This window comes from Paramormyrops kingsleyae, chromosome 5 (genome assembly GCF_048594095.1).
Source record: "Paramormyrops kingsleyae isolate MSU_618 chromosome 5, PKINGS_0.4, whole genome shotgun sequence".
Taxonomy (NCBI): domain Eukaryota; kingdom Metazoa; phylum Chordata; class Actinopteri; order Osteoglossiformes; family Mormyridae; genus Paramormyrops; species Paramormyrops kingsleyae.
Window position 1 is genome coordinate 2,335,440 of NC_132801.1, and position 19,700 is coordinate 2,355,139.

At 52.3% G+C, this 19,700-nt stretch overlaps 2 protein-coding genes across 6 annotated transcripts in view; one reads left to right on the plus strand and one right to left on the minus strand.

Annotated features, from left to right (window-relative positions):
• Positions 1 to 37: 37 nt before the first annotated feature.
• Positions 38 to 5,298, minus strand: nthl1 (nth-like DNA glycosylase 1). 2 transcript variants are annotated; one of them, XM_023841010.2, is made up of 7 exons: positions 4,871 to 5,298; positions 3,686 to 3,900; positions 2,113 to 2,283; positions 1,339 to 1,498; positions 1,035 to 1,140; positions 442 to 722; positions 38 to 410 (listed from the first exon to the last, which is right to left on the minus strand). In XM_023841010.2, exons 1-7 carry the CDS (start codon positions 5,103 to 5,105, stop codon positions 382 to 384), a joined length of 1,197 nt encoding a protein of 398 aa, XP_023696778.2. In that variant the 5' UTR covers positions 5,106 to 5,298; the 3' UTR covers positions 38 to 381. The 2 variants fall into 2 exon arrangements, with proteins under 2 accessions (XP_023696778.2, XP_023696777.2); XM_023841009.2 differs by having other exon boundaries at positions 38 to 722.
• tsc2 (TSC complex subunit 2) overlaps positions 4,838 to 19,700 on the plus strand; it is a 24,268-nt gene continuing 9,405 nt past the window's right edge. For 2 of the 4 annotated variants that reach the window (XM_023841004.2, XM_023841006.2), the window contains exons 1-29: positions 5,315 to 5,473; positions 6,088 to 6,264; positions 6,368 to 6,454; positions 7,060 to 7,170; positions 7,841 to 7,988; positions 8,256 to 8,373; positions 8,537 to 8,585; positions 8,662 to 8,787; positions 9,021 to 9,094; positions 9,177 to 9,303; positions 9,554 to 9,697; positions 9,827 to 9,964; positions 10,099 to 10,202; positions 10,355 to 10,436; positions 10,976 to 11,131; positions 11,420 to 11,539; positions 12,062 to 12,184; positions 12,274 to 12,380; positions 12,463 to 12,616; positions 12,717 to 12,839; positions 13,262 to 13,396; positions 13,737 to 13,926; positions 14,344 to 14,437; positions 14,545 to 14,647; positions 14,729 to 14,823; positions 16,576 to 16,704; positions 18,411 to 18,575; positions 18,741 to 18,896; positions 19,047 to 19,159. In XM_023841004.2, the coding sequence (XP_023696772.2) occupies positions 6,106 to 6,264; positions 6,368 to 6,454; positions 7,060 to 7,170; positions 7,841 to 7,988; positions 8,256 to 8,373; positions 8,537 to 8,585; positions 8,662 to 8,787; positions 9,021 to 9,094; positions 9,177 to 9,303; positions 9,554 to 9,697; positions 9,827 to 9,964; positions 10,099 to 10,202; positions 10,355 to 10,436; positions 10,976 to 11,131; positions 11,420 to 11,539; positions 12,062 to 12,184; positions 12,274 to 12,380; positions 12,463 to 12,616; positions 12,717 to 12,839; positions 13,262 to 13,396; positions 13,737 to 13,926; positions 14,344 to 14,437; positions 14,545 to 14,647; positions 14,729 to 14,823; positions 16,576 to 16,704; positions 18,411 to 18,575; positions 18,741 to 18,896; positions 19,047 to 19,159 (3,430 nt within the window). In that variant the 5' untranslated portion in view covers positions 5,315 to 5,473; positions 6,088 to 6,105. Of the gene's footprint in view, positions 4,931 to 5,314; positions 5,474 to 6,087; positions 6,265 to 6,367; positions 6,455 to 7,059; positions 7,171 to 7,840; positions 7,989 to 8,255; positions 8,374 to 8,536; positions 8,586 to 8,661; positions 8,788 to 9,020; positions 9,095 to 9,176; positions 9,304 to 9,553; positions 9,698 to 9,826; positions 9,965 to 10,098; positions 10,203 to 10,354; positions 10,437 to 10,975; positions 11,132 to 11,419; positions 11,540 to 12,061; positions 12,185 to 12,273; positions 12,381 to 12,462; positions 12,617 to 12,716; positions 12,840 to 13,261; positions 13,397 to 13,736; positions 13,927 to 14,343; positions 14,438 to 14,544; positions 14,648 to 14,728; positions 14,824 to 16,575; positions 16,705 to 18,410; positions 18,576 to 18,740; positions 18,897 to 19,046; positions 19,160 to 19,700 lie in introns of those variants that run through there. The other 2 variants (XM_023841008.2, XM_023841007.2) reach the window with 2 other exon arrangements.

Genomic DNA, 19,700 nt, shown 5'->3' on the forward strand with positions numbered 1-19,700 from the left:
TTATCCTACTAACAAATAAATCACAATCACTACTATATGCTGAGTAAAAAAATAATTTATTTCAGCTGAAAAACAGTAGAAATGTGGCTGAGGGTTAGGTCAGGCTGTACTGAGCTAGAGGCCCAACACTCAGGGCTGTGAGATCATCTCCAGTTTTAGCGTAGCTGACCCAATCGTGACACCTGGAGGGCATCGGTAAGCAGTGTGTCACAGGAGGTCACCGGGGGTCGTCCGCCGGCCGCAGTTCATGGGGAACGTATGTCAGTCTGATCCCAGATCCCAGACCACTTAAGCGACCTTGTCCCTCATTTGGAAAGTAGGGATATGGCGACCTGAGCTCAGGGGAGATCAGGCTCTGCTTTACCAGCGGCTGGTGTGCCTCTACTGCCCCGTTGCAGCGGCTGGTGAGCCTCTACTGCCCCGTCGCAGAGGCTTGTGAGCCTCTACTGCCCCGTCGCAGCCCAGGGGAGCTCGTGGGGGAGCCCATGGGGGAGGCAGGCCCTTCAGGCTTCATGCCGTCAGTGGGTGGGGGCGACTCCACGTTCACCTTGCTCTGGTCAGGAGGCTTGAGGATGTGGGGCAGGGGCTTCCTGCCTGGGGAGGTGCAGTGTGCAGAGGGACAGCTATGCTGGTTCAGGCAGAGGGAGCAGAGCGGGTTTGTCGGCAGGCAGAGCTGCTGTCCGAAGCCCACTAGCAGCCAGTTAACCTCGCTCCACAACTGCCTGTAGGGGGCGCACAGAGGGCCGGGTCAGCCTGCTGAGAGGTGGACAGGAGGGCGAAGAGGCCACGTGGCAGAATGCCATCCAGCAACAGGCACAGTGAAAATAACATAGTAATGATAATAATAATAATAGATCTGGAATAGTTACTGTTCAGGGACACAGGCAGTCCCTGTGGCCCCGCCCCCGTAGCCTCACCTGGGGAGCCAGTCCGTGGCCCCGCCCCCGCAGCCTCACCTTGGGAGCCAGTCCATGGCCCCGCCCCCGCAGCCTCACCTTGGGAGCCAGTCCGTGGCCCCGCCCCCGCAGCCTCACCTTGGGAGCCAGTCCTCCAGCGCCTTCCTGGTGTCCTCAGGGGATTTGGTCCCAGTCCTCGTCCAGCCGAGGCGATTGGAAATACGATGTACATGCGTGTCCACCCCTGCACAGCACACACACACACACACACACACACACACACACACACGCACGCACAGTATAAGATCACTCAACATAACATCAAAAACACAACCTTTGAAAAAAGTGTGTTTAATGCTTTAAAACATTTAAGGAATGAATGGGCTTAACTCTCAGAGTACACAGAAAAAAAATCCCAGAATGCACCGCTGGGGTGGCATACCGATTCCAGAGACCTGCCTCCAGGCGATGTCCATTGCCAGGTGCGCCATCTTGGGCCCGACTCCGGGGAGGCGCAGTAGCCCCTCAAAGCTGCCGGGGATGTCGCCGCCGTACTCTCCCCGCAGGATGGCTGCCGTCTGCTTCAAATACTTCACCTTAGTCTGGGGCCACACAGTGAGGCGTCAGCATTCAAACACCAGCTCCCATGTGCTAAACACCGGCGCCCCCTGCAGGGGCATAAGGGGCAGCTCGGGGCATAAGGGGCAGCTCGGGGCATCAGGGCAGGAAAAAACACCAGATACACATAGAGCAAAGGCCACAGTCTGGCTTATCATCTGATTCCAAATAAATCCCAGGTTTTGCTGCAAAAATAACATGCTTGGTGTTTGGTGGCTGTAATCTGAGGTGCTGGTCATTTACCAGTCATCTAAGAAGAGCTGAAGCTTTGTCAGGTGCTGATAAGCTAATGACAAAACCCAGGGCAATGTTGGGACTGTTTTTAGAATGCTCTGGGATACCCCTATTGGCAAGGGGCAATGCATTCTGTCATTAGGGGAGGGGGCAATGTATTCTGTCATTAGGGGAGGGGGCAATGCATTCCGCCATTAGCTGCTTATTTTTCTTTATCGTTATATGCTAATTCTACAGGGAGGTACGCAAGCAAGTATTTCATCGAACCTATACAAACAATAGTTTTTCAGACCAAACTGCAGCAAATACGACAGTGCATTTGGCTCCCCCTGCAGGTGAAGCTGCAGAAATGCAGCCTGTTTACCCTCCAGAAGCCCACGGGATAGATGAGCCGCCCCAGCGTCTCGTCATCTGTCTCCAGGACGCTGTCCACGGTCAGGCCGTGTCTTCGCAGCCTCTCCATGGCTGCGGCTGTCACCTGGTCCTTGGTCTGGCTGGACAACATGAGGGAGACGAGCACCTGGTATCTCATGACCTGAGGGGGTGGTCCGGGGGCAGAGCATTATGTAGGTGAAGCACAGGGACAGGCTAGTGGGCAGAGCTAATACTGAGATGGGGGGAGAGGGCAGTGCATTATGTAGGTGAAGCACAGGGAGAGGCTAGTGGGCAGGGCTAATACTGAGATGGGGGGAGGGGGCAGGGAATTATGTAGGTGAAGCACAGGGAGAGGCTAGTGGGCAGGGCTAATACTGAGATGGGGGGAGGGGGCAGAGCATTATGTAGGTGAAGCACAGGGATAGGCTAGTGGGCAGGGCTAATACTGAGATGGGGGGAGGGGGCAGGGAATTATGTAGGTGAAGCACAGGGAGAGGCTAGTGGGCAGGGCTAATACTGAGATGGGGGGAGGGGCAGAGCATTATGTAGGTGAAGCACAGTGACAGGCTAGTGGGCAGGGCTAATACTGAGATGGGGGAGGGGCAGAACATTATGTAGGTGAAGCACAGGGACAGGCTAGTGGGCAGGGCTAATACTGAGATGGGGGGAGGGGGCAGAGCATTATGTAGGTGAAGCACAGGGACAGGCTAGTGGGCAGGGCTAATACTGAGATGGGGGGAGGGGGCAGAGCATTATGTAGGTGAAGCACAGGGACAGGCTAGTGGGCAGGGCTAATACTGAGATGGGGGGAGGGGGCAGAGCATTATGTAGGTGAAGCACAGGGATAGGCTAGTGGGCAGGGCTAATACTGAGATGGGGGGAGGGGCAGAGCATTATGTAGGTGAAGCACAGGGATAGGCTAGTGGGCATTGCTAATACTGAGATGGGGGGAGGGGCAGAGCATTATGTAGGTGAAGCACAGGGATAGGCTAGTGGGCAGGGCTAATACTGAGATGGGGGGAGGGGGCAGGGCATTATGTAGGTGAAGCACAGGGACAGGCTAGTGGGCAGGGCTAATACTGAGATGGGGAGAGGGGCAGAGCATTATGTAGGTGAAGCACAGGGATAGACTAGTGGGCAGAGCTAATACTGAGATTGGGGGGAGGGGGCAGAGCATTATGTAGGTGAAGCACAGGGACAGGCTAGTGGGCATAGCTAATACTGAGATGGGGGGAGGGGGCAGAGCATTATGTACAGTAGGTGAAGCACAGGGACAGGCTAGTGGGCAGAGCTAATACTGAGATGGGGGGGGAGGGGCAGCACAGTGACAAACTGGACAGTGGCTACATTGTCTATTAAGGCCATAAATTCTGATTTCAAGACTCTACATGTCAGCAACAAACTTAGGCAGTAAATTCACTTAGAATTGTGGTTGGAAACCTGCCAAATGAAGTACATGACCTCCTTCGACTTACTTGTGGTCCTAATTTACCTGTCACGTCCCTACAAGCCCACTAAAGCCAGGACAACCCTTCCCTGCCCCCCGAGAGCAGTCTGCCTACCTCAGGAGGGGCCTGGGGGTCCACACAGCGTGCTGCCCCCATGCTGTCCACGGGGGCATTGCGGGCGCTCCGCATTTGCCTTATGTTCTCCAGTTGCCTCCTCCAGTCTGCCGGCTCCCACGGCTCCCTCTTGGGCTCCTTCTTGGGCTCCCTCTTGGGCTCCTCATACTCCACCTTCACGGGCCGCCTGCGTCTCTCCCGGGGCGGCTCTCCGTCTGCGAGGTCCCCACACAAAATTTGAGATTCCACAGTTACCCCCAGGAAGATAACCAGCCAAACATCTGGACACACCTGCTTTCAATGCATTTGTTTATCTTTTAACTGTCATTCATGTTAGAGTGAAAGGTTTACAGGCAATGAAGTAACACATATCAAAAAATGCAATGACCAATAGAAATGACCAACATTTCAAAAATTTCTCAAATGTCAGACTCTCCAAAACAGCCCCATTTTTCCACAATGACATAAGTGCATTCTTTCAACCAGTATTCCAGGGGCCTGTATCACGAAGCAGGATTTCTTGCTTAGTCTCAGTTTCGTCCACAATGTAAACATTTTGCAGTTTGTTGCGTGGTTGTGCATCATCCGTTGCTTTTCCTAAGACCAGTGTTCAAGAATGGCGGCCTCATTTGTTGCAAGGGTGCTGCACTCTGAGAACTGCTCAGGATGATCTCTACAAAATCACTGGAAGCATTTCCGCCTACACTTCCCTTGTGTCTCCAAATAATTTCGTTTCCACGTAATCCTGTACTAGAAGCAAAAGATCTGACCTTGTGTATCTCCAACCCCCCTGGGACAGAATCTACAGTGTAAAATAGCTAAAATACATCGTAAGTACGCAGACATATTCCATATTACAGTCCGCAATAAAGATCGTTTTTTAAAACCAAATAAGTTCATGAGCTTGGTATCTGTACAGTACCATATTGGAAAACTAGAATTTACTTGTAATCTACAATCAAAGATTGTGATTTGTAATAGCACATTCATTTATTGGTTAGAACAAAGTAATAAGAAATGTTTTTTTCTTTATGCTATTTGAGAACAAAGATGTCAGTGTGCTTAATGCGTACGTGATTTTCCTGAACTAATTTAAATTAAAACACAAAGCGCTTGCAATCCTTATGAATCATGCCACCGATCAGTCGTGGCGTGTCTTTTCACAGGACGTAGTGCGTTTTTAACCTGCTGGTTTGCGCTGGTCCGGATTGCTGGCAGTTTCGGATCCCGGCCGGTTCGGCTCAGGTACTGAGATGCACTGGTCCTCACGTTCCTGTTTCACCTGCACAGCAGGTCCGGAGCACTTGTGAACTTTCGCCGATCTAGTTTTTAATGTTGATGAGGTGGAGTCCCGAATTTTAGTCTTTTTCATTCTGCTCATTTCGGTCATGCTCTTGCGAAAAAAGTAAGGGGAGGCCATTTTCAAAGCGTGCCATGCACGGACTTCAGCAAGACGCGTACACCTGAGCAAACTGGTACTGGCGGCTGCACCCGTAAACTTCTCCCCTCGACACTCACACGTTCGTTAGACAGCCCCAGTTGCAAACGCTTTGCACGCGGACAACTCCGTGTATAGCGGCCTATCGGTTTTCGCACGCAAAGACTGCATATCCCAGCAGGCGTGCGGAGTCACGCGGCGGATGTGACGTCACTGTTTACCGTGACTTTCGAGCAGCTAAGGGAAAATATAAATGTATATAAATCATACAAACCGAGACCGTTTATTAGAACAGCTTCGATCCAATGGAGATAATGTATTAATGACTACATCCGCAGACACAATAAAAGGTGAGGACTGTGCTGCTGTGTAATTTGTTTTTGCTTGTTTGTGTCGCTGATCCAGTGCAGCTCAGCAAGGTTTATTTCTCTGGGGGTAAAAAGGCCCTTAAAGCTTTTAACTTTAGCAGACGTCTCCTGCGTCCACTACTTTTTTAAAATCTGCATTGTTAAAGAATGACTTTTTTCACTACCGCAGTTTCATATGCCGTTATACGTAGTGATCAAAGTGGGCTTTCTTTGGAGATGCAGCAGTCTCGGATATAGTACTGAAATGAAGTACGTACAGAATTAAGAAAAATGTTTTGTTTTTCAGTGAAATCCGTATCAGGGGATGAAAGCAACTGACTTTTTCTGACTAGTCAGCGTGTCAATCATGGGTTAGGTTGATAAAAATTCCAGCTATTGATTTGATACTTTCGGAGAATCCTCGTCTGTCTTTATCTTACAGTAATAAAAGATTAACTTTTGTTATATGATGTTTGAGCGACCTTCGCAGACATGTACTGTAAACTGTAATGAACCTCCAAGCCCCGAAAAACTAAAAATTGCAGCCCTTGACGTCTTTGGGGTAATAAACCCTTCAGGTCGTGCAGATCTGTAAACCTGTTACGTCGCATTTCCAGTCTCTTCCCAGGCCTCCTATGAGCTGCCCCCCGACCACCAGTATGAACAAGCAACAGGGCAAGGAGTCCCTAAAGGATAAGGTGAAGGGGATTTTTGGGATTGGGTCATCGCGGCTGCCCAACAAGCAGGCAGAGAACAAGTCCTCCGAGTTCATCATAACGCTGGAAATACTTAAGGTACTTGTCAAATGACGGACCGCATGAGCATGTAGGCTTGTAGTGTATCAGAGAGGGCTGAGAAGCTGTAAGAAACTCACAGCCTGTTGGCTTTCCTCTGAAGGAGCTGAGTCCTGAGTGTGGGCTGCATAACAGGATCCGGGTTATCAGCCACGTCTGCGAGCTGGCCAAGACCAAGAAGTTTGAAGAGGTAAGTCAGAGCTTTCGCTGGGAAAAGGGAAGGCAGATGGGCCTCCAAAGTGCATTTCCAGGATGGTCGGGTGCGAACTGGGGACAGAAAGCTGATGTGTCGGTCAAAGTGGAGGGCTGTGCTGCTGGGGGACATCGGCAGGTCCTGGATCACAGGGCTGTCAGGCTCCCGGAGGCCTAATGTCTCACTGCCAGGTCTGTGTGCTTTAGCTCAGCCACACACAGTACATCCACTGGCAGGTGGAGGATGGCATCCCAGCACCAATGTGTCGCTCCTGCTCCGGTCAAGAACCTTTCACTCCTGCTCTGCTCTTCTCACATGTCCTGGCTCAGACAGCTTGTGGGGGGTACTGCATGTTCTGGCAGATCTGAACCACTGCAAGCATCATTACTCCAGAACCAGGCCGGATATAACAAGCAGCATTACTCCAGAACCAGGCTGGATATAACAAGCATCATACTTCTTTCAGAGTTTATTTGTACTGCTGCATTTCCTCATTATCATTGTCACTTGTGGTCTCCATGATCCTGGGCAAACATCCGGTGCCACCTTATACCTGTACATGGGTGGTATGATGATAAAGCCCACTGGACTTGCCCCCCCAGAATGCGGTCGAGGCTCTGTGGAGCGCAGTGGGGGACATGCTGCACCCGGAACAGCCTGCTGAGGCCCGGCATGCTGTGTTGCAGCTGCTACGAGCCATCATCCAGGGACAGGTGAGCGCCCTCTGGTGGAAACAAGTGGCAGCACACTTCTTATTTTTATTGGTCTTCCACTGAATTCACTTAATTGGTCAGGTACACCTGCATGTATTAAGAATTTGCTCTGGCAGTACTGGTGCACACATTCACAGACAACATAGAACATAAGAAAGATGGTATAAGGAGAAATAAGACTATGTAATAAAATAGTGCAAACAGTGTAAAGCTGTGCATTTACTATCAAATATAAACTTAAAGGGAACAGAGATATGAGTACTGAAATATAACAATATATGATGCCAGTAGAAAAGAAAGATAAAACGGATGTGCAAAAATGCATGTGGAGTCAGTGGGGGAGGGACGGAGGCCAGGCCTGTGTCAGCAGGGGTGGGGGGCTGAAGAGGAGAAGCTGTTGCATGTGGTTCTGGTCTTGATGTCCAGTGTTAGTTGTGAATTACTAGTAGTACTTGTTGCAACCAGCAACAAGATCTGATGTAGTTTAAGTCAATTTGCCTCTGGCTGATCCGGAAAGATCTCTTGGAATTTTCATTCAAAGCAACACAACACCCCCGACCCTCACTGTATACACACTGCCTACGGCACATCTGATGGTGTTGATGTGACGTGCTTGTAACTGCTGTTGACGAAATCTGGTAACACGGTGACTTTGTGTCTTCGTCGTCAGGGGGAGAGGCTTGGTCCTCTGCGTGCCTACTTCTTTAAGATCATTAGGGACTACCAGCCGTCCAGCGAGGACCTGACAGACCGGCTGGAGGTATTCAGGGCGCTCACAGAGAACGGGAAGGACATCACCCACCTGGAGGAGGACATAGGTGAAGCTCAGTGGCACCTAGCTGTTGTAGCACCTGACCAGCTGAAGTTGTGCTTAAAAGCCTCCAGTTAAACCAGCAATACCTGGCCGTGGTCCTCATGGTTGGGTGTCCTTCAGGTCATGTGACTTGCTACTCCAGTAATGAGTTCAATAAATCGGTTAAGAGCTGAGGTTGGAAACCACAACTCCCAGTGGTCCCTCAGTCGACTGGCGCTGGACAGCCCTATCTTAAATCCCCGACCAAGTCTCCTCCTTGTGTCACGTGCAGCCTTATTCGTGGAGCTGTGGATAAACGTGGGTCTGACTTCTGACTTCCTCCATGTGCTGGTCAACCTGGTCAAGTTCAACAGCTGCTACCTGGACCGGAACGTATCGCACATGGTCCTGTAAGAACGTCACTCTTATTTTTCCACATGCATGCATACACATGTGCTAGTTTTATCCCAGATGTACTATAGGGTAATTTGCTTGTGTTGCAAGATAACTTGCAAAATAGACAAATCGTACATTATTATGGTATTAATCTCACTTTTTTTTTTTTTAATAAAGGGAAATTTGTCTTCTGTGCAATCGGACCACGTCTTCCACAGACATAGAGGTATTCTATTCTTCATTCTTCATTTTATTTTCTGTCTCCCATCTCGGTGTTTGACTATACGCCTCCCTTCCTCCAGGTGGCGCTGCAAGTTCTGGATGCAGTGGTATGTTACAACTGCTTGCCATCTGACTCCCTTCCCAGCTTCATCATCACCCTGTGCCGCACAGTCAACGTCAAGGAGTTCTGTGAGTCCTGCTGGAAGGTGAGTGCCTTATAGGCCTTTCCATACCCTTGGCAGGCCCTGTAGGCTTGGTCATCCCAAGTCATGTTCCATTTTTCTGACCAAGGTTGCTTGAAGAGATGCTTGTAACAAGTCTGCTTTTGGGAGTCTGCAGCTTAGAATCTTAGCATTGTGGTCCTGGTCTTGGTGCTGTTATGCAACAGTCACGACTCCCATAACTCTTGACAGTTGATTCCCCTGCATTTTCCTCACAGTTGATGCGGAAGGTGTTAGGGACTCACCTGGGCCACAGTGCCATCTACACCATGTGCCACATCATGGAAGAGAGGTTTGTCTCCGTTTGAATGCGTATGTCCACCCTGAGCGTGTGTTACGGTCCCGGGGACCCTGAGCTCTGTTGTGTTTTGCAGGGCCTACATGGAGGATGCCGCCCTGTTGCGTGGTGCGGTGTTTTTCGTGGGGATGGCGCTGTGGGGCGCGCACCGGCTGGCCACGCTCAAGAATACCCCCACGTTGGTGCTGCCTTCTTTCTTTAAGGTCGGGCACCGCAGCCCAGGATGGGTTTAATCATACTGGTGATAAAACACAATAGAGCTTCTCAAGGGTGATCTGGAACTACGACTGGAGCAGTTGGGACTTTCAGTCATCTATGACAAGTGCAGCATTCAGTCAACAGCTGGACCAATTAGCTGAGAGTCCCTTAGCGTCGCTCTGCTTATGGGATGTGTCTGCTGTGGTTTCCACACTGGTGTGAATATGACTGACAGGGCTGTGTCCCCGCCCCCAGGCCATGACCAAAACCAATGAGGTGGTCTCCTATGAGATTGTGCTCTCTATCACCCGCCTGATTAAGAAGTATGGCAGGGAGCTGCAGGTGGTCACCTGGGACATCCTGCTCAGCATCATAGAGCGTCTGCTGCAGCAGATCCAGGTAAGTGAGATGAGATCAGTCCAGGCTGAAACTACAATGAGGTCAGAGGTCCCCTGGATGGTTGAGCTGTGGAATTCAGAGGGGGTTTAAACACAGACACGTTGGTCTCTCTCTGCCTTTACTTCTCAGGTGATAGGTAGCCATGAGCTGAAGACCATTGTCCATGAGCTTCTCACCACTGTGGAGGAGCTGTATGAGCAGAATGGCTACCACGGCTCCTCAGAAAGGTTCTTCTCACTCATTGAGAAGTGTGCTGACAAGCGCCCGGTGAGCCTGCCGTCGTCCTTCCTCATCTTCCTCCTCCTCCATCATGGCCTAGACTGAGACCACGTTGATGTAGTTCCAGGCACATAAGTGACCTGCAGGTAATGATTATAAATTGAAACTCATGCGCTTCTCAGGAGTCGTCTGTGATGACCCTCATCTCCTACCGGGCCCACTCCATCCAGCCAGCTAAGGATGGCTGGATCCAGAGCCTGCACAAACTCATGGAGAAGTTCTTTAGGTAATGCTCTCGCCTAGCGATGCCGCCATGCAGAGACACGTGGTGAGGGTGCGGTGGAGGGCTAGGTTGGCTGTCAAGAGAAACGAGGACCGGTCCCTGGATCTCACCATCTCCCTGGATCTCTCCATCTCTCCTCCTTCTATCTGTGGCAGAAATGAGACTCGCAGCGCTATCAGGGTGAAGGTCCTGGATGTGCTCTCCTTCGTCCTCAGCACCAACCGCCAACTCTACGAGGTTGGTGGCCTTACGGGTGATAATGTCTTTCCAGGATTACTTGTGTCCATCCCTGTGTCACTAATAAGCAGATAGTACCTGTGGGGATGGCATTCGTTCGAGTCCATCCTCCTAGGGTGTAGAGTTAATGAATACTTGCACATCAAGAGTCCATTGACAGCTGAACCAGAAGTTAATGAGTGAACCGTGTTGGGTTGTTATGGTCCACATGCCATTTCCCTAGAAGTCTCTGTGATATATCATGGCTAAAGAAACAGTATGCTCTTCCAAAGCTGATCAGAGAGCTTCATTGAGGCCACTGGATATTTTACTGTAAGCCCTCAAATCGAGGCCCCTGCCCTTGATCTTCTTCAGGACCCTCCTGGGTGGCCGGCTTTTGAACCATAGATAGCTGCTTCATTTACGCAGATGGATTTTATACTAAAGCGCTGCAGCTCAGAAGTTCCTTCGGTCAGTGGTATACCAGCAGGTCCCAGGCTAGGACTCGGACACGACAGGCTCTGGGTCCCGCGCCTGATGTGATTGCCGTCTTCCGCCAGGAGGAGCTCATCGAGGCCGTGGTGATCCCGCAGCTGAGCCTCATCGCTGAGGATCGTGATCTTCATGTGCGCAAGCTGGCCACGCAGCTGCTGGTGGATTTGGCTGAGGGCTGCAGCACGCACCACGTCAGCAGCCTGCTGGACATCATAGAGAAGGTCTGGGGGGGCGTTGGGGGCACGCTGGTCGTCGTCATGGCAGCTAGTTATCACTCAATCACTTCTGATTGAGCACTGGGCTGAATGGTTTTAACCCCCTGAGAGTGTGTGTGTGTGTGTGTGTGTGTGTGTGTGTGTGGGTGTGTGTGAGAGAGAGTATGTATGTGCCTGTTTGTGTTTCTATGTATCTGTGTGTGTGTGTCTCTGTGTGTGTCTGTGTCTGTGTGTATATGTATGTTCTTCTTCTTCTCCTTCATCTTTCCTGCCCTAACGAAACGCTCCCTCCAGGTGGCCAGTCGCTCCCTGTCCTCGGTGGGACCTGCTGATGTCCTGGACCGAGACCCCCTGGCTGACTCTCCCATGGAGGACGTGAAGACGGCTGTCTTGGGCTTGCTGGAGATTCTGCAGGTGCATCTCCATAGAACCCCCTGAAATCATTGCCATGGCAACAGCCTCAAGGCTTTGGATTAAGAGTAATCTGTATTCACCTTCCCATCCTTGGTCTGAGTACAGATTTTATCTCTACCAATAGGCTTAAAAACAACAACAAAAAAAGACCAATTCGCTGGTACTAAATCCAGTGAATATAGATCTGCCGTCACTTGCTGGCTGATCTTCCTACCCTCCTCCCTCCTAGAATGCACTGCTGACTCCTTATCACTGTGGATTTCGACATCTTTGCTGCCTCGTCTTGCTTCTTCTTCGTCTTGCAACTCATGTTCAAGCGTAGACTGCCCTTCATTAGCTAAATAGGGTTAGATGCAGTTGTCGCGAAGATAGTTAATGCTTTATGTTACTGCTCCCTGGTGGTCGGAGGTATTATGTACAGGAAATCTGTAATGAACCTGGGAGCCCATTACTTTGAGCTCTATGCAGAGACCAAGCTGTGTGTCTGTGTGTGTGTGTGTGTGTGTGTGTGTGTCTTTACAGAGCAAACTGTACAGCCTCCCAGCCAGCCATGCCAGCCGCGTCTACGAGCTGCTTATTGGTCACCTGCAGCTGCACTACAAGAACAAGTACAGCTCTGCTATCGCCTGCAGCATCCGTCTGCAGGTGGGTGTCTCCGACTGCCCCCCCCCCCCCCCCGCGGGTCCCTCACTGCACCTGCCCTTCTGCTCCTGACGGCCCCTCACCCCCCTCAGGTGTTCGACTTCCTGCTGCTGATGCGGGCCGACTCTCTTCACCGCCTGGGCTTGCCCAACAAGGATGGGCAACTCCGCTTCAGCCCCTACTGCCACTGTGATCTTGGGTGAGCCCCCGTGCCCCCGGTCGAACCAGACTGGACCTTTCTGGGTCTAGTGCTCTGAAATGGTGGCTTTTTGAACCTTCAGGGAGGCAGAGAAGTGGGCGAGTGAGAAGAAGCAGGCCGGCCCAGTGTCGCCCCCTGCTGGCAGCCCCGCTCCTGCAGCGCAGCCCTCGCCTGTCCGCACGGCCTGCCTGCCCTACGCGCTGGCCTTCTCTGTCGTACTGCAGTGCCTCCGGATGGTCAGTACTGCACCCCTGCAGATATGCTTGTGGCTGTAGGTGATAAGGCAACTTGCCCTTTTGTTCTGGTTAAATTGAACCACCCCCCCCCATTTATTAGGAGACAGACTGGAAGGTTCTGAAGCTGGTCCTGGATATGCTACCATGCACTCTGCAGTACAAAGTGCTTCTGCTGACGTCGCCTTGTAACACGGACCAGCTGTGTTCCACGCTGTGCACCATGGTAACGCCTCGCACCGCGACCTGTGGCCCCTCCCACTCACAGGTCCAGCCCGGCACTAATTACATTTTCCTGTTACATCAGAACTGAAATATTAATGTTCCACTGAAGTAGTGCCCCCCCCCCCTCCTTGATATTTAACGAGTTGTACGTTTCCATGGAAACGTTACATAATACAGAGTACTTGACGGGACTTTTTGGAGCGGACTTTTATAACCTCTTGTGCGTTTCGTTTTCTGCCTCGTTAAGCCTCCTTTTAAATGTTTCCACTGCTGTCTTTATCTGTCAGACTCGTTCGCTTTACTTTTCCAGTGTCCTGTCTCTTTTTGGGCCTTTTGGTTTGGTTTCTGTTAGTCCTGCAGCCATCCGCAAATTTGTCCGTACACTGTACCGCTGAAGTCTGTCTGTACCCTGCCCCATTGCAGGTGACGGACCGCCTGATCTCTGAGCGATTACGGAAGACCCCGGAAGGGTTCTCACGCACAGATGTACAGCTGGCGGTGGTGCCGGTTCTGACAGCCCTCACCTCGTACCACAGCTACCTGGAACCAGCCAGACAGGTAGCAGGAGACGGTTACTGATGCTATGGTCCTCATTAGGGTCTCCGAGAATCCCTCTGAAATATGGCTCTGCAGGTTATGTGTCTCGAAGCAAGATGGCTCTTGTGATTGGCTCACCGTCTTGGCCTTCTGTATATCGGAGCTGTGCAGGTCATCTTCCAGAAATCCTTCAGCAGCTGTAGACTCCTTTGTCCTTGGTCGTTTGACATGCTCTCTTTAGGTCACCTGCATACTTATCCTTTCCCCCATCCTGGAATAACACTGCATTCTCCACAGTCCAGTCTCTCCCCTCAATCTCCTTAATCCCAGAATAACATTTTTTATTTTGCTGTCATCGCAGCGAGAGCTGGTCCAGTGCTTGGAGACGGGCCTGATCTACCGCTGTGCCAAGCAGTGTGTCGTGGCACTCACCATGTGCACTGTGGAGATGCCCGACATCATGATCAAGCTGCTGCCTGCTCTCATCGTCAAGCTCACGCACATCTCGGCAACGGTCGCCATGGCATCACCCATGCTGGAGTTCTTGTCCAGTAAGGCCCACCCATTCATCCTGACGCTTGGCTTTTGACCAATAAAAGAGTGTCTTTGTTCCAGTTATGACCAATAGTGGTTTAGGGGCGTTTCCCAGGATTTCAGGGCGTATGGGGTCCTTTGCAGACAGACCTCACTTTTAGTCCAAGTTTAATTTCTATCGGATGTCTGTTTCATAGCCTTATTCCCCAGGTAAGACTCATCCAGCAGGTGGCAGGTATGTTTGGGCTCCTGAGGAACTGTAGCTGTAATCCTCTACCTGTAATTATAGGTTAGATTATGTGTAAAGCATCTGTGTTAGAAGCTTTATTTCTGGAATGGCCTCTAGATTGGTACAGGGATTGTGATTGGTCAGGTCTTTGGATACCAGGGCTGTGATTGGATGGCTGTTTCTGAGGTGCCCTCCATTGTTGCAGCTCTGGTGCGGCTCCCCCACCTGTATGCCAACTTTGTAGCCGAGCAGTACGTCAGCGTATTCGCCATCTCCCTGCCCTACACCAACCCTTCGAAGTGAGTGCTACCATTTATGGCCAATAGGGCGGCGCTGTTGAGGCCCATTTGTTCAGCCCTCTCCTCACCCCTATCTCCCTGTTTTTTTTTTTTGTCTCCACCTCCAGGTTCAATCAGTACATTGTGTCCCTGGCGCACCATGTCATCGCTATGTGGTTTATCCGCTGTCGGCTCACCTTTCGCAAGGATTTCGTGCAGTACATCACCAAGGTAGGGCCCTGCGGTGCTTCAGGTGTGTGTGTATGCGCATGTGTGCTTCTTCACTGATGCCCCTCATCCCCGTGTCCCTAGGGTCTGCGCTCCAACGTTCTCCTGCCCTTTGATGACACGCACGAGCAGAGCAGCTTTCGTGCACGAAGCACCAGCCTCAATGAGAGGCCCAAGAGGTACGCAGACGCGCATGCAGACGCACACGCAGACGCACACGGCGCAGCCCTGTCACCTGCCTCCCCGCCCTGGTGCCTTCACATTCGTTCCGGGAGGGATTTTAGGAGGGGGCGCTTTGTGTGCTTCACCACATGAGGGCGCTAGAAGGATATTGTGTCCCCACACTGTGTTTAATCTGCCGTCTCAGACCATCTTGGTACCCGACCTTGGAATGTGTAGAGGGACTGCTTCCTTATTATTTATCTCTCTGTTTGGGGGGAATTAAATGCCTCCCCACCTCCCCCCACACCATTTTCCATCCACGTCTGAAATATTTTGGCCATTTGCATGATATCAGACCATCTCATTCGACTCGAGGATTCGCGCTGACAGAGCATAGGAAGGCTTGTGGTTTTCTAACAATGTTTTAATGAGGGAGATTAAACTGCAACCAGGCTATAACCTCTTCTGTGGAGACGCCCTGGTAACATCCAGCCTACGTCCTCCCACCCCAGTCCGGGGAATGCTGCGGGGGGGGGGTCGACCGCGTAAACACGGCGCACGCTTACGTCGGCTTCGCCGTAGAGGTGCTGTGAACAGCCTGGAGGCCCAGGGGAGGGTAGCTTATGCATGTCACCCCCCCTCCCACAACACTTCTGGCCCTTTGTCGATATGACTCCGCCCCCTCTTTTCCGATTTGGCCGAGTGAAACCGTCATCCTGGCTGTCACCCAAATCACTCAGGAAGCCCCACGACACCCCCCTCCCCCCCCCCCCCCCCCCGTCTCCTTACCCCTCCCCTCCCAGCCCTGCACCTCCCCATGTCCTCCTTCCCAGATACCATCGCTTGCTTTTATCTCCATCTACACACCAGCTGTCTCCTAGGGGGGGGGGTTGGAGCTCTGGATTTTCGGCTCGCCTTGTTCAGGCCTCCCCTCAGAGCCTTTAACGGTCCGTGGCCCTCGCCCGTGATTGGACAGGAGCCGGCTGCCCTCGGATATGATTGGACAGGAGCCGGCTGCCCTGTTACCTGGTGACATAAGTCTCTTCGTCTAAGTTCCCTGTTGGTCGAATCCTGCTCAGCTGCCGAAGGCCTTCTGAGTGGTGCCGGGGGCGGGGCTCTGACAGGCAACCCGAAAGGCTCCCCTCCAGCCCACCGCTGTCCGGGAACCTTCCTTCCATTGGTTGTGTGGGCGGGTCAGCGGGAGCCGCTGTGTTGCCATTGGTTGGCTGAGCTTGCTGCCATCCGCTGTCATGCTGACTGGTGCTCCCTCCTTTATGTTGTGTCTGGTTTTTCGTGTTTATCTGCCTGTTCCTTTTTCCTCGCGTTCTGGTTGCATTGTGTGCTCTGCTGTTGATTTACTGCTGTTTTTGTTTTTTTGTTTGTTTCTTTTTGTTTTTATTCTTGTTTTACTTCCACCACTCACTCCGATGGGCTTGTGGTCGCTGTGGGCTGGACCTGCCCTCTCCCCTGACCCCGTGAACTCTGACCTTACAACCTGCGCTCACCGTACACCATACCTGCTCCATCCTTTGCCAATTTTCCCTTGACCCCCCCCTCCCCCGCCTTGTCCATCCACCCCTGAACCCCCTCCCATTTCCCCCCCCCCCTGCCCCCCCACCCCCACCCCACATTTCTGGAACATGCTTCTCGCCTGCCGACTCTGTGGGTCCTGCCGTTTTTTTTTTTTTTTTTTTTCTGTGGGGGGTGTTGCTGTGGGTGTGCCCCTGCACCCTGCCCCCTCCCTAACCCCGTCCCCCACCCCACGGCAGTCTCCGGACAGCCAAAGTGGCAAAGCAGGCCCCCGCTGGCAGCTCCCCCGTTAAGGAGCTGAGGGAGGTCTCGGCCATGGACGCCTTCCGGTCCCGAAGCATCAGTGTGTCCGAGCACGCGGTGCGCAGGTAGAGCCCCTGGGATCCCGCCCGACCTCGCCGCTTCCTGTGGGCGGGCCGCTCTCGTGGGTTTCTGGGTGGTGGGCGGGGCAGCTGCTACTCCGATGGGCGGGGCTGGGATGCAGAGAGTCTGCATGCTCAAGAGTGTCTTCACTTTTTTTGTTGCATGATGCCTTTTAAATCACATCTCATCTACTTCAAATATATATTTTGCGTGATTATAATGCGTGATTTCTGAAAGGTTATCTTTTTTTGGTTCTTTTTCTAATGAATGTATAAAAAAACAGCCTGGGAGATGATAATTTTATTCCAGATTTATTTTCTGTTTGCAGTGCATGTATTGCAGCTGTCATGGGGGGCAGAGCTTTCACTGATTGACTGCTACCAGCTCCCACCCCCCCACCCCAGCTTCAGGGGTTGGGGGTGGGCAATGGGGACTTGACACACTAACACATAGGGGGAATCCCTGCTCCCTCCAGCTCTTTAGACTTGCTTGTTGCCTCAGAGTTTATTCCAGCTGTTGGCCCAGTAAAGGCATACAGACATGGCAATCCTGTGCCACTGGAATTGGTCGGTACCTGAGTCTAGAGCAGTTACCCACTGTGCCCCAGGGCACTGACATGTTAGGTGATGTTTAACCACCCACACTCTTCTGCCTTTTGTAGATGCTTACAGAGTATGGTGTATGTCCAAAGAAGTGGATGTAGGACACAAATCCACAATGCCCCTGGTGGCCTGGCTGTCCTGGGTGACCTTACTCTGAATGGCCAGCAGGTGGCAGAAAGGAGTGATTAGTGGAGGGATGGCAGCCCTCTGCCTGGCCTTACAGCAGCCTCCCAGACCTTTACTGTTTCCGATTACCCGTGACCAGCGCTATACTCACTCTTCTTGGTGCCAAGGCATGCTGGGAAAGGTGGTGAAACATTACCCAGTCCCTGCTGACTGCATTAAAGGAGCATTACTGGAATTGGTGGCGGTAACACATTAACGATGATAGAAAGCGGCTGTCGTCCGATTGGTGCGGTCAGTGTCTGCTTGGCGTGGTCGAGGTCCTCTTGGCGTGGTTGACAGTCCTGGTCCGGAGTATGTAGAGCTCCACTTCTGAAGTAAGAGCCACAGTAAGGACTGTACCCCACGGCAAGAGGAACTGTTAGGTTCACACCAACTTTCAGCCTGCTGGGGGGGTGCTGTGGTGGACTCTTGGCACCGCTTGGTACGATCTGGCCTGGACAGCCTCATCTGCCCCCATTCATTGAGAGAGGAGTGTCACAGTCTGGGAATTTGTTACAGTGGGGGTCCCTTTTATGCCCCCAGCCAATGTTACATTGTTATATAAAGATAACACCGCCTGTATCCTGAGGTGGTGGGGGGGGGGGTGTTTTCGGGGGGAGGGTGGCTATAGTGAAAGGAAGGTCAGTGTGATGTTTTGGTCTTTGTCTGCACTGGTGTTAGCTAATTCTCCTAGCTTGGATTTAACTATGCATATTAATGAATAAAAGCAGTGTTCAACCTCTATAGCCCCCTCTAGTGGGCACAGGCACCCCTCCAGCTGCCCAGGATCAGGCCAAAAATTCAGCAGACAGTGCTGGCTTGTGAGGTTGGCTCGTACCAAGCATGTCTGTGTGTGTGCGTGCATGAGGTGGTGCTCAGCCTGGCGGATCAGTCCCGGCCCCTCCCCCAGCCGGTCTCCCAGGACTCTCTGGCTCCCCCTGCAGGATGCACACCTCCATCACCACCAGCAGCCTGGGCTCTGCGGACGAGAGCCCGGCGGCGCAGCAGGTGGATGACGGACTGAAGACTGTGCACCTGGAGCTGACCGAGACCTGCATGGACATGATGGCCCGCTACGTCTTCTCCAACTTCTCTGCTCTGCCCAAGAGGTCGGCGCTCACCTTCCTGGTTCTGTCATTGTTCCGCCGCTACTGTGCCACTTGCGCACGTATTGGGGGGGGGGGTTTAAGCATAAGGGTGTGAGAGCAGGGCCTGGCCCTCCTAGGGATTGGATCAATGAGCCACCCTTCTTCCCCTGTGCCCAACACCCCCAGATCTCCCATTGCGGAGTTCCTGCTGGCGGGGGGGCCCAGCATGACTTGGCTGGTGGGTAACAAGTTGGTGACCATCACGACCAGTGGGGGGACGCGCACACAGACGCTACTGGGAATGGACGCTGTGGAGCGCCCTGGGGGCGGAGAGATGACCAGGTGCCTCAGTGCCTCTCAGTCTGTGTCTGTGTCTCGCTCACATCCATGTCCATAGACACACACACACACACACAGACACGTGCTCACCCCTTCGCACTCCCAGGAGCCTCTCTTCAGGCTTCCTCTGCTTTGCCCCCCCTCCGCCCTCAGGTCAGACCCCTCCCTTCACACGAGGCTCACCAAAGAAGCCCCTGCCAAGCTGGAGTCGCAGTCTGGCCAGCAGGTCAACAGATCCACGCGGATCCGGGTCCGCTCCATGTCCGGTAGGTTCTGCCACCTCTGTTCCAGTCCAAGTGTCACGGGACAACCTTGCAGACCAGTGCTATTGGTGGTATGACTGTATGGTCAGAGACCCCCACCCTTACGCCCCCGTTAAGCAGCTTAAATTTCACATATTCACGTTTCAAGCATTATACTGAAGACACAAATATCCACTGGGTGCAACTGGTGATGAGAGGATCCTGTTAGATCTGCAGAGCCCAGTATCAAGGGCTGGGTTCGAGTCCTGCAGCTTGCTGGTGTTGCCTGGTTGTGGCTTGAGGGGGTTGATGGTACCAGATAGTTGTGAATTGGGGTTAAAGGTACAAGTTGATTGTTAATGGGGGTCAGTGGTATGGTTTGGTTGTTAATGGGGTTTATGGTAGAGGTGGGGGGCAGCTCAGACTGAGCAGGGCTCCAGATGGCGACTAAAATGGTCGCCAATGCGACTTGATTTTCTATTTTGCGACTAGTTTTTTCATTCTAGTCGCCGGTGGCGACTCTCCCTCTCAATCTAAGAAAAGTTTTAAAATTAAAGCAGCAGAA

Coding starts and splice junctions, on each gene's coding strand:
- nthl1 (XM_023841010.2), bottom strand. CDS start 5,105: ATGGCCTCCCCTTACTTTTTTCGCAAGAGCATGACCGAAATGAGCAGA. Junction 2,284..3,685: donor ACCCCCAGGCCCCTCCTGAG/GTAGGCAGACTG, acceptor CCACCCCCTCAG/GTCATGAGATACCAGGTGCT. Junction 723..1,034: donor CTGGAGGACTGGCTCCCAAG/GTGAGGCTGCGG, acceptor CGCCCCCTACAG/GCAGTTGTGGAGCGAGGTTA.